Below are 12732 nucleotides of genomic sequence, written 5' to 3'. Positions count from 1 at the left end.
ATTTTGAGAATAATCTAATAGAAAATGTATGAAATGCTAAAATGTGTCTGTTCAATGAGGCTAAAGCCAGAAAAGCGAGGTCAAATTATTCAGATAAGTAAATGAACACATTTTATTTTGGATTTGATTAGAAAATGCATTTCTTGCCATGGTAACTAATTAAGAAAGTGGTATAAATATTCCCATTTACTGTAATTGTCTCCCAGAGAGGGAATAACTCATTATTCCTGTCAAACTATTGCTTTAGAAATAATTGTAGGACAGAAAATATAAACCTCATCACCCTTAAGAACATTTTTGATGCTAAAAAGTTGTTAATTGTTTATTTATTTAGTTATCTTTCAAATGTAATTTCACAGGAAGCTGCATTTTCGAGTCTCTTTCTCAGATGCAAACATTCAGTTTATGGTTTCCTCTCAAAAAATGCTATCGGGACATTCCTTTCCCACGGGCAGTCCCACCAAAAACAATGATGTCGACTGAGAGCAAAACCACATATTGGACTAAACAGCTCGACATGATTAAGTGCGTTTCTTTTCACCACAAGTAGTCGTAATTGTTTGTAGGAAGGGATCAGGTTACAGAGAGGCGGGACTACCAGGAATACAGCGTGGCATGTGGCCAACCACTTTCAGAAACACGGGCGGAGGCGGGGTCCGGTGAGAGAAACACAATCAGAGTCTTCATCGTTTCACAGAAATCACACAGTGTTCGTGTCATAATATTTTATCTGAAAATCACATTCAAATGCTGCAAAACAATGAATTAATATACCAGAAGTGCTCATTTAGGTCAGTTGTTGTAAATGACGTATTGTTTATGCACCTAAAAGATTATCATCAACATAAAAAAGGAAGCTGTTGGCAAGTTGCGAGGGCTTTCGTGATGTTTGAAGTACAGACCAGGTAAACTCATTATAAAACACGGATATGAGATTTTGCTGCTTTTCCCAGAAGCTAAATATAAGTTTAAAAGAGTGCTGGAGGGATGCCGCTGCCAAAAAGAAGATTCCAGGATGTTGGGATCTTCCATTTGTTGGGCTTCTGGCTCTGAAATGTGAAACCATAATTAGAAAGTTGTTATCTTAAATCACACATTACAGAATATAGTTTAAATTACACTAAGCATGTTAGTACTTCTTAGGCTAGTTTCATTTCTCTGCAAGTCTATTTATTTTTTACAAACTAAATAGTATTGGTGGCAGGTTTGTGACTCACAGGGTCGTCCAGCAGGTGAAGCCAGTCGTTGAGGTGGTTGACGAGCGTGAAGGCGTCTGGGATGTTGTCTCCCTCCGAGCAGAAGAGAATCAGCACAGCCAGCGGGACGTCCTCTGCACAGCTGAACCCCCAGAGGAAGAAACATTTAAAACACCCTCGATCAAAACCTGTTACTGGGCTGTTTCAGTGTGCTGAATTTCAACAATATATAGAGGTAGAGAAAGAGTGTTTTGATATTATCATGATCAAGATAAGAGCTTGAGTTCTTATATGTTGCAATTTTGCTGAAGGTAAACTTCTTTAAAGTCATAATTGAGCAAAAGACTAGAGACTTGTTTTAAAAGGTCATCACATGTTACATCACATGCTAAACATGTGCAGACGTACAATAAGGACTGCATTTAATGAGTACATTATAAATGCTTCATAACCATCTCAAAAGGTCAGGAGGTCTTAAGTTAAAGTTAACAATAACAACAGGGGTCAGGAGGAGACAGAAACAAGGAGATATTTTGGCTAGATTGGATCGACTGAAATGCTCAAAATAATCTGATGAAAGGCAGTTTTCATCGACTACAACTAGTGTACTACAATAGTTACTGTAATATTGTTATTGACTTAGATGAGTCTAAAAATGCCCAGAAGGACACCAGATGAAATAAAGAAATCAGAAAGGAATTTAATACTACTCAAGGTTTAGTTTGTTGCTGTAACAAAAGGAATTCACAACACTGTTTTTACTTCCTAAACTTGGATAAATAAAATTACATTTCACTTAAGAAATTCACAAAAATAATCCAGTTAAATGTTTTCCTTGTGTCACTCAAGATGAATCATGTTTTTAGGTGTGCATGACGTAGCCAGCAGGTACACAGCGCTCTCTCTCTCTCTCTCTCTCTCTCTCTCTCTCTGTGTGTACCTGTCTGTGTAGAGTCCTTTAGTTATGCCTCCTCCGGGGACGTAGAGGCGAGGCTCCGTGTTGGCGTCCGTCAGACCTGGGTAGGCCGACACTCGCTCCATCTCCCTCCAGCTGAGCTCCTTCAAGGCGTCCTCGCTGTCCTTCAGCAGGGACGGAGTGACCAGGTACCTCAGAGGAATGCTGCATGGACACAGATCTGTTAGTCTAGATGTTAACAGCACAGTGATGCAGCGATGATGTGCAGTGTGTGTTTAGGTACCCTTTCATCTGCTGGTCGTCCCTCTGGTAGGCCTGACTGCTGGACAGGACGACGGCCCTGGAGAACCCGCTGGATTTGATCCAAGAGACGAGCAGCTGACGGAACTTTTTGGATTTTGACTGCAATTAAAAACAGGAGTTAAAGTAACAAAAACAATAGAGCAAATTAAACGATCAGTCTGTGGGAACACAAACTACATCATAAGGAAAGATAAAGATGTAATTTATGCTCTCTTAAAACGTATGTTAGTTAAACAACTAGTTCTCCACCTTAAAAAATGAGAATAAACTCATGCTGATGCAACAGACTGGTTTTACCTGGATGATTGGTGCCCGGATTTGAAGAACGGCCAGCTTCAGTTCTGCTGCCGTGTAAACTGTTGATGAGAAGCAGGTTGACAGATTATTTGTGTGGTCAAAAATTATTAAGGTGACATTTGCACATTTACTTAGATGGTACCTTCTGCAGGAGTGTGCAGCTCCTCAGCGTTCTCGTTGGAGGTGGCGTACGGGTTGTTTCCCGTCATGGGGATGAGGCAGTCCGTGTGCATGTAGCCCACTCTGCTCATGTTGAGCGTTGACACGATGAGGTCCACAGACAGCTGGCCCACATTACCAACAGCCACTGCTGGCTGGGGGGGGGGGGGGGATAAGCAACAAATAACAATTACAAACAATTTTAATATATGAATTGTGTCAGTCTCTGCTACAATGCTGCTGCCTTCATGGTTCCAGACTCTCATCTGTGAGGATGTGCAGCTTATCCTGTTCTTAAATAAAAGTGAACTTGACTTGTTTTAATGCCTGAAATAAAAAACCTGGACTCTGGATGATGGGCATTTGGTGCTATTTTCTCACATTATTCAAACCAAGGAATGAATCAAATAATTAACAACAATAATCAGGTCAATCAACTGTTAATGTATAATCAATTGCAGCCCTACATTTATCATGTAAAGGGTAATAACAAGTAAATGAAAGTTCAAGAGTCAAAGCAATCATAAAACGTGTCTTTACACTCTAATACAGTATAACAGTCACAAAAGCATTGAATACTTTTACTTTTGATAATATCACTTTTACTATGCAGGACTTTTATTTGTAAGTGAATAACAATGTGGCGTGTATGAAGCTTCTTTAGCTCCAGTAAAATAGTTACATTAGGATAAAAACTTAGCCTAGTGATTACAAATATGCTGCAATTCATTACAATTCAAAACGTTTCACGAAATAATGACTAAGTATTGCAACATAATGAACATAAACAATCGCAAACTTATTTTGAGGAAGGTTTTCCTAATATTAATTATCGTTACATTATATTTGTAATCACCTTTGCGGAAAGGCACTTTTACTTTTATAAAGGATGGGACTACTTCCTGCAATGATGCTCACCTGTGATTTCAGACTATTTATTTAAACAATAATGACATGTATTTATACTCTGTTCCCATTAGCTCCCATACAGCAAACTAAATGAGACCGTGCTGGTACATTAGTAATAAAACACACTTTATCCAACATTAGCACATTGTTGTGTCGCTCACCATGACGAGGGTGAAATCTTTGAAGCAGGGCGGAGAGTTTTCTGAAGAGATAAACATGATGCCGTTTATCAGAGCTCAACCGATACTGAGGAACTAGATTTAAATGTTATTATATTATCTAAAAACTACTTTTTCGCAGCAGCTTTCACTTCTATTTTCATTCCTGCCTGTGAGGACCTTCTCGCTCGCCGTCGCTTGCTGATGATTGAACGTTTTTAGTACCACCGTAAGTGCCTGATTAAAATGTGTTTTTGAAGTTTATTTTGAGATAAATATTTATTAAAGGTCCTTTCCGACTGTCTCTATCTTTTTTGTTCACGTAGCACGCCCCTTTAGGACTTATATTTGACATATTGTTTCTAATGTAAAAAGGCATATTTACGGTTAACTGCTGCAAAGATTTGGTCCGTAGTAGAGATCTGCAACTCCCGTTGTTAACACCTTAAACATAAACATTTATATACAACTTCTTTGCTTATTAGAATAAATTATATTTTAAGCAGTTTCTATTTTAAATGTGAAAAAGTCCAAATATATACACCAAAATAATTTAGTCAAAACATTCCATTTTAACCATAAAATAATGTAATGAATTAAATGAAATAAACTATTATGTAACCACCCATGGTTTTCAAATAATGAGACAATAATTATCGCTGCAAATAATAAACAAAAGATCAGTTATCATGATAAGTTATTTATTCTATGGTAATTGTAACAGTAGGAGTAATGTTAGGAGATGTTATTCTTTTCTTCAAGTCTTAATAACAGTAACTATGGCAGATAATTACATAGAAAGATCAACAAGTAACAATGAACTAACTACATAGTAAAACACATCTAACCACATGAAGATGAGGCACTTCATTTTGGTTTGACTTCATTGGGAATAGATTGGCCTTTCAGTACAGCCACAGCATTTTCTACCATTCTCTGCACTATCTTTCTGCTGGTGGAGAGAGTGTCGGTGCCAACGTGGGGGGTGATCAGAACGTTAGGGAGACCCAGCAGAGGATGATCCCTGAAAACAAGATGAAGACGAGGAGTTGTTAGGAGCCAGCAAGGAGTTTGAGGAGTGTTGGTAAATGTGAAATTCTGCATCTTTTTACTGTTACTAAATAGGGCAAAAAACCAATTACCTTAATCACGCTTAGAAACACTGGGCTGCAGGGTGATACTTCTCGGTATATGATCCATAAAAATACTATCTATCGTTAAGGCTACACAGTATAAAGAAAATATGCAATATGGGATAACACTGTTAAATATCAAGATTTTGATAAATAAAATACTCTGAATTAAACATGTTTTTAAAAAAAGAAAATTATTTTAAACATTCTGTTATTGAACATATTGAACATTGAGCACAAAAGACACCAATAAAAAAACATGGTAGTTACTTTTTAAAGTGCAATTTTCTACTGGTAACATCTTTCAATCAGCTCAAAACTCTATTGTGGTCTTTCTTGATGTGTTTATTCCATATTTAGTTAGTTAAAATTGTGATGACCCACATTTTTTTATTTTGCAAACCTAAATGAACTTTTTACTGTTTGTATGATGCTGAGGGCCCTGAGTGAATTTTGTGACAGTACATACTGTGATCTTTTGACAAGGTTCATTTCTATTTGTTTAGAACGATGCTTTGTAACTTTAACTGGGAATTGACTCAGTAAAGTCAAATCCACAGTCATATTGATACAAAGAAGGACTGTAGTTTCGAAACTCCTTTGTGTACTGTGAACCAAGCAGGAGTATTTTGTACAAATACAACTCAAAGATAATGAAAGTAAATTGTGACTCTGGTAGAGGAGTGTGATGAGACCTTGGCAGCGGTTCAGGGTAAGTCACGTCTAACGCCGCCGCAAGAATTGTCTCCGACTGCAGAGCTTTGACCAGAGCATCCTGATCCACAACCCGACCTGAGGCGAAGAGAGTCCACCATTAGTGTTTCAGAGTTCAGTAACATTTGTAACTCTTTAACAAAGACTAGTGATGTCTGGACATCCTCCTGACCTCTGCTGATGTTGACCAGTGTTGCTCTTGGTTTCATGAGGTTCAGCTCTCTGGTGCTGATCAGGCCGGTGGTCTCAGGGTTCAGGTGGACCGCCAGCACCACAAAGTCCGACTCTTTCAGCAGGTCGTCCATTTTCTCACAATAAGTAGCACCCACCGCCTGCTCTTCCTCAACACTCCTGAACAGAGAAAACATGAAGCACACCATTAACACTGTCTCCTTTCATTCATGGATTTTAAATATCTGGTTATAGTGGTGAATACAGAAGTGCTGTACAGAAAAAAGCAAATTGCAGCATTTTTATTAAGGGCATTGGACAATTATGACCTCCTGTTCCTGTTGTGGTACAGGATCTTCATGTCAAATCCTTTGCCTCTTTGAGCGATTCTGCAGCCGATGTGTCCCATTCCTATAATCCCCATAGTCGACCCTGTGACTTCAACTCCCATCAGGCTTTGTGGTTTATGATTGGTGGTGTTGGGGTCAACAGATATTTGGTGACCTACCGGAAAACCGAACATTACATTAGAAAATCCTCAGTTTGTTTTGTAATAATATCACCCTTTCCACATTTCTGAGACGTTTCCCAAACTTGAATTCTTCTTGTCTGTCCGACAGCTCATTAGGGCCATTGTAGGTATAATAAACTTTACAGACACAGGGTAATGCTTGGAGGAAAACATTCAAATTTCAAAGATAAAAGTTGTAAATTTACGACAAAAAAGGTGGCTATTCTCTGGGATGAAAGTGACAATATACTAGAAGAAATCACTTAATAGTGTTTGTTATTTTTTGTCAAGGAACCATATTGCTTCATTTCATAAGATTGGATAAACCCATCACACCACAGTTGCTGACAGTAAACATGGAACAATGGGGATTCTGTCCTACAACTACGTTGTAGTCCATGATGCACAAAATCTATCACCTCATCCATATGTTGTTTTGTGGCAGGCCTAATTAAAGACCTTCTGCTTCTCCTAGCATTTTAAAGTTTTAGTCAAACATGGTCTGAGAACTATGTAAGTCTTAGTTATTTCATTATATGGACTCAGTTAACCTTTGAACAAGTGATTATTGTACAGCCCTTTTTTTTAAAGTAACCATTTATCACTTTGGTCTATATAAATGAAAACTTGACTCACCTTGAACAATCTTGCGTGCCGATGCCAGGAGCAGACCCATGGCCATGTCTGCCGTGGCGTCGCTCACCACCCCGGGCGTGTTGGTCACCTTCACCCCCAGACTGTTGATGTACGGCACGTCCAGGTGGTCGATGCCCACTCCTCCGTTAGCGACCACCTTCAGCGAGGGAAGAGACCGGAGAGTCGAAGGATCGGTGGGAGGGATGTTGCCCCAGACCAACACGGCCTGGATTTTAGGGCCGTGCAGCTGAGGGTTTTGAAGGAAGTCTTTGTAGCAGAGGATCTGGAAGTGTTGTTTTATTATGGGCGTTAAGTCTTCATATACACCATGTTCTACCGCCCCTGAGACCAGAGCCCATGGCTTGTCGTCCTCCATTACCTGGAAGGATGAAACCATGGATAAATAAAGATACACATGTTGACAACTCACAAAGAAAAAATAACCTACTATCTACAGATTGTTAACAGCTTAGTAAAATATACCCTCCATGTGAAAGACAAATGGGAGTTGGAGATGATTATAAATATTGAGGACAGGGAGGATATCTGTACGAGTAGCCGCAAAGGCACAAGTCATCTATGGAAATAATTTGATTCTAATGTTTGTTCAGGAAACCATTGATTAAAAAATACAAATAAAAGCAGCCATCAAATATTGTTGCTTTTCTATTGCTGGCATTTAATAAACAAATAAGAAGTATTAAAAAAACACAAAAAAGGTGGACAAAGGTGGGATACACGGCCCGTGGTCCCCTGCCCCCTGTGTATAACTGTAGCACTGTTTACACTAAAACACATTAAACACATTTGGGGAAATATATATAGTTTACTTTTGATTGGAAAGTAACAAAATAAATGTACTCAAGTACTAAAAAGTTACATTTTGACATACATATTATACTACTTTATGAAATTATAGTACTTTGTATTTCACTATAATATTGTTTGACAGTTATATTTTACATAGATAACATATGATATGATGCAGTGCACTACTATTAAGCTTAACTGAATAACTAATGACACAATTACATTAACAAATTAAAACGTTTAAATGCTTTTACATACATATACATTAGTATTTCTTTCAGAACTGTTCACATGTTTGTAAGGTAAATGAAAGTGAAGCAATGAAATCACAGTAGGCTATTGCATTTATAATATTGACTGATTACTCCACATCCGTTTCATAAGAGGAAGGCCTCTAGTTATTATACAGATTATTAAACTGTTATCAGATATAAAGGGACACATCCAAACGTCACATATAATTCATAAGAAAGAAAGTTAGCACTATAAAAACATACGTGGTTCTATTTCCTGGTTTTCTGATCTTGAACCAGGAAGTACTTCTTAGGACATGCGAAGGATTTCAAAATAAGAGCTTCTTTTATTTTACAACACAACCACTAATCCTTGGTTACTCCTTGTCCTACTGTCTTATATTTTCTACTTCATTAGATTAAAATACTACTGATTATCACTACTTGTTGTGGTTATTTTATCTATTAAAGATTATAATCAATTATGATCAATTAAATTAAATGTTGGTTTAATTGTATTACAAGCACAAGTAAGAACTGGTCTAATGCCAGCAATATGCATACACTTATCTTTCTTTTATGACAGTAAGTTTATTTCACTATACATTAGTTTTAGAGTGAACAATCACCTTTTCAACCTGTTTCTTAGTTCTTTGGGTTCCTCAAGGCAGAAGAAGATGGAAGTTAAGGGTTCAAGTGCAAGGTGCAACATTAGAGGTAGCTTTTTAATCTTTTTTTAAAGTATTGCAGCATGTACAAATTTAACTGTAATTCATTTAAAACAAACTGGTAAGGATCAATTTAAACGTTAAAATCATCATGTTATTTCATTTCCAACATTGGTTCACAGAAAAGTGATATTAAGCATGATACTGTAGTTATGTTAATGTCCATTAAAAAGTCTCAATGACATTTACTATGGCAGGTCATTAGAAAGAACAATCGACGGGTTAAAACTAACATATTTACTTCCTCTTGCAATAGTGAAACCCTCCTGACCTCGGACACATGAGTCAACCATAGTGACTTCATTTAGGTTTGACTTCATTGGGAATACATTGGCCTTTCAGTACAGCCACAGCATTTTCTACCATCCTCTGCACTATCTTTCTTCTGGTGGAGAGAGTGTCGGTGCCAACGTGGGGGGTGATCAGAACGTTAGGGAGACCCAGCAGAGGATGATCCCTGAAAACAAGATGAAGAGGAGGAGTTGTTATGGGCCAGAAAGGAGTTTACTGGCAACTAAACAAGAGAGTGTTTTGTACAAATATCAAGTCAAAGATAATGAATGTAATTTGTGATTCTGGTAGAGGAGTGTGATGAGACCTTGGCAGCGGTTCAGGGTAAGTCACGTCTAACGCCGCCGCGAGAATTGTCTCCGACTGCAGAGCTTTGACCAGAGCGTCCTGATCCACAACCCGACCTGAGGCACAGAGTCCACCATTAGTGTTTCAGAGTTCAGTAACATTTGTAACTCTTTAACAAAGACTAGTGACGTCTGGACATCCTCCTGACCTCTGCTGATGTTGACCAGTGTTGCTGTGGGTTTCATGAGGTTCAGCTCTCTGGTGCTGATCAGGCCGGTGGTCTCAGGGCTCAGGTGGACCGCCAGCACCACGAAGTCCGACTCTTTCAGAAGGTCGTCCATTTTCTCACAATAAGTAGCACCCACCGCCTGCTCTTCCTCAACGCTCCTGAACAGAGAAAACATGAAGCAGACCATCACTGTCTCCCTTCATTCATGGCTTTTAAATATCTGGTTATAGTGGTGAATAAGTAACAAATAACATTAGACAATTATGACCTCCTGTTCCTGTTGTGGTACAGGATCTTCATGTCAAATCCTTTGCCTCTTTGAGCGATTCTGCAGCCAATGTGTCCCATTCCTATAATCCCCATAGTCGACCCTGTGACTTCAACTCCCATCAGGCTTTGTGGTTTATGATTGGTGGGGTTGGGGTCAACAGATATTTGGTGACCTACAGGAAGACAGGACATTACATTAGATGAGATGAAGGTTTTGCATTTTGTTTTTTTTAACCAATGCCACATTGAGAATTCTTCTTCAGAATCTGAATCATTTTTGTTTGTATAACAGCGCATTATAGGTATACAAAACATGTATCATTGTATACAATTAAATCAACCTCATCACACTACAGTTGACGGCAGTAAACTTAGGACAATGACGTCCGTCCAGTATATTGGTCTATTTAAATGAAAACTTGACTCACCTTGAACGATCTTGCGTGCCGATGCCAGGAGCAGACCCATGGCCATGTCTGCCGTGGCGTCGCTCACCACCCCGGGCGTGTTGGTCACCTTCACCCCCAGACTGTTGATGTACGGCACGTCCAGGTGGTCGATGCCCACTCCTCCGTTAGCGACCACCTTCAGCGAGGGAAGAGACCGGAGAGTCGAAAGATCGGTTGGGGGGGTTTTGCCCCAGACCAACACGGCCTGGATTTTAGGGCCGTGCAGCTGAGGGTTTTGAAGGAAGTCTTTGTAGCAGAGGATCTGGAAGTGTTTCCTTATGATGGTTAAGTCTTCAACGAAACCTTCGCCAGGCTCTGAGGTCAGAGCCCATGGCTTGTTGTCCTCCATTACCTGGAAGGATGAAACCATGGATACATAAAGAGAACAGAAGAAATTCAATTTACACAGTATGACAACTCGCAAAGTGAAATAAATCAATTACAAGCTGACAAAGTAAAAATGAGGCAGGCTGAGAATAATTCATCAAACTCATGCATTTAGTTAATCAGTGTCCTGGGTGCAGAGCTTCAGTCTAACATTAAAAGTAATAAGTCCTCACATCTGAGAACGAGTCACCAAATCTTCACACAACACCCAGTTTAGTTTGATAAACGTTCACTCATTTATGAAGCAAAGACGAGTTCATGGACAAGACAATGATTCCTGCTGCTCAGGGGGAAAGGAACAGAAACTAAATGTATTTTGAGAGAAAACAAATACATTTATTTTGAAGTAAATGCTTTTGTTGAATGTACAAATCAATGATTGAATAATGTAACTAAAAGATCATACAAGGGGTACAGGGCAAATTCTTTGGCAGTCTTAAGTCAGTTTTGTATATCAACGCACCGATTGTTTTCCGATAGTGTAGATATATAGAGAAGCATTACATCAATGTGTTGTTTGTACATCAATGTAAAACACAGGGTTATAGATAGACTGAAGAAAGGCAGTATTAATTAACGATCAAGCTCGAGAAACACTCATACATTTATTTACAATGCAATTCAATTTAGGTTTAGGCCTTTTCTGCCAAACGCCCAAATCTATAAAACTCCCAGAAGTCTGCATCAAAGATAACATTCTACTATTATGAGCACTTTAACAATGACATCTGCTAATACCAAAAATGTAAATTGGAAATGACAATACCTTTTTGTGTTGCAGTTGCCGCACAGATCTGTTTATGTTTGTCACTTTAAGAAGCCGGGACACTCGTGCTGATCCCCACAGTCTCCTCACACAGACACTTTGCATTCTGGAGGGCGAGTAAATCACAGAGCTGGATAATATAACACAGGATTGATGATTATCTTTGAAGATTATGAAACACAGGATTGATGATTATCTTTAAAGATGGAGGACCTGCAATGCAATCCATAAAATAATCCTCAATATAATGTAAAACCTGTATGTAAAGATGTGCTTGCAGTTAAAGCGCAGGTCAAAGTGCTTTCAATAAATTATTAACCTGTGGGTCAACTACACAATCTCAAATAAACATATGGGCTCTCAGAAAGGAAATGCTTGAAATTATACAAACATATTTGATGTTTGAATGTTTTAAATGGCATCAACATGTACTTAATGTTAGTTGAGTTCTCACCTCCAGTTTTTCTGAACTGTTTTGCGACTCAGTTAAACTGCACAGTGCAGCAAACAGTTGCTCAACCACAAATAAGAAATCATATATGTGCATGCAGCTCTTTTAAAACCAGTATAGTGCCAATGTTAATAATAATAATAATAATAATTTCTATAGCGCCTTTCAAGGGACCCAAGGTCGCTTTACAGGAATTGGGGCGAGCACACACAAAACAAAACAAAGGTCAGACAGACAAAACAACAGATCGATTTAAGGGCCGAAAGCCTTGATGAAAAGATAGGACTTGAGGGCCCTTTTGAAGGCGTCCAGTGTGGGGATGTTGCGAACGTTCTTAACAGTATGGAAATACAGACATACTTTATAGAGAAACTACAGCATCCCTTATATGTGGAGGTTGTGCGGGCTGCTGCTGATAAGGTATCTAGATAATTTCAATGATTACAATTATCTCACCTAATGTCAAAACTTTTAAATATGTTTTACCTTATACATGTTATTTGAACATCTAACCACTAGGTGGCAGTAACACATTAACGTGTGTCTGTGTGGCAGCATGGTGGCTTCACATGTGTTTGAATGGATGCCGGAGGTATTCATTAGTTGCCTGCACTTTTGAGTGGGGTTGATGACCCCAGCTACCACAAATTATTCCCAATTATAGGACCATAGACAAATAATCAGCAGGCAAACCTTTTTGAGTTGTGATGTGACCCATTATAGTATT

General features: G+C 38.7%; 3 protein-coding genes across 4 annotated transcripts; all 3 read right to left on the bottom strand.

The window, feature by feature from the left end:
* Positions 1-710: 710 nt before the first annotated feature.
* Positions 711-4211, bottom strand: psmg2 (proteasome (prosome, macropain) assembly chaperone 2). The gene is made up of 7 exons (XM_034094477.2): positions 3942-4211; positions 2855-3026; positions 2713-2771; positions 2396-2514; positions 2137-2316; positions 1218-1338; positions 711-1049 (listed from the first exon to the last, which is right to left on the bottom strand). The coding sequence occupies exons 1-7, from the start codon at positions 3996-3998 to the stop codon at positions 969-971; spliced, it is 789 nt and encodes a 262-aa protein (XP_033950368.1). The 5' UTR covers positions 3999-4211; the 3' UTR covers positions 711-968.
* A 403-nt stretch (positions 4212-4614) lies between these two features.
* Positions 4615-8752, bottom strand: LOC117455407 (probable 2-ketogluconate reductase). 2 transcript variants are annotated; one of them, XM_034094921.2, is made up of 6 exons: positions 8411-8752; positions 7104-7482; positions 6286-6460; positions 5958-6136; positions 5767-5863; positions 4615-4962 (listed from the first exon to the last, which is right to left on the bottom strand). In XM_034094921.2, exons 2-6 carry the CDS (start codon positions 7477-7479, stop codon positions 4806-4808), a joined length of 984 nt encoding a protein of 327 aa, XP_033950812.1. In that variant the 5' UTR covers positions 7480-7482; positions 8411-8752; the 3' UTR covers positions 4615-4805. The 2 variants fall into 2 exon arrangements, 1 of the variants encoding a protein (XP_033950812.1); XR_004553088.2 differs by having other exon boundaries at positions 4873-4962; positions 5081-5863.
* A 101-nt stretch (positions 8753-8853) lies between these two features.
* Positions 8854-11686, bottom strand: LOC117455406 (probable 2-ketogluconate reductase). The gene is made up of 6 exons (XM_034094920.2): positions 11555-11686; positions 10381-10753; positions 9951-10125; positions 9662-9840; positions 9473-9569; positions 8854-9331 (listed from the first exon to the last, which is right to left on the bottom strand). Exons 1-6 carry the CDS (start codon positions 11657-11659, stop codon positions 9175-9177), a joined length of 1086 nt encoding a protein of 361 aa, XP_033950811.1. The 5' UTR covers positions 11660-11686; the 3' UTR covers positions 8854-9174.
* Positions 11687-12732: the final 1046 nt, after the last annotated feature.

Source organism: Pseudochaenichthys georgianus, chromosome 11 (genome assembly GCF_902827115.2).
Source record: "Pseudochaenichthys georgianus chromosome 11, fPseGeo1.2, whole genome shotgun sequence".
Taxonomy (NCBI): Eukaryota; Metazoa; Chordata; class Actinopteri; order Perciformes; family Channichthyidae; genus Pseudochaenichthys; species Pseudochaenichthys georgianus.
This window is presented reverse-complemented; position numbering and strand designations above follow the sequence as displayed.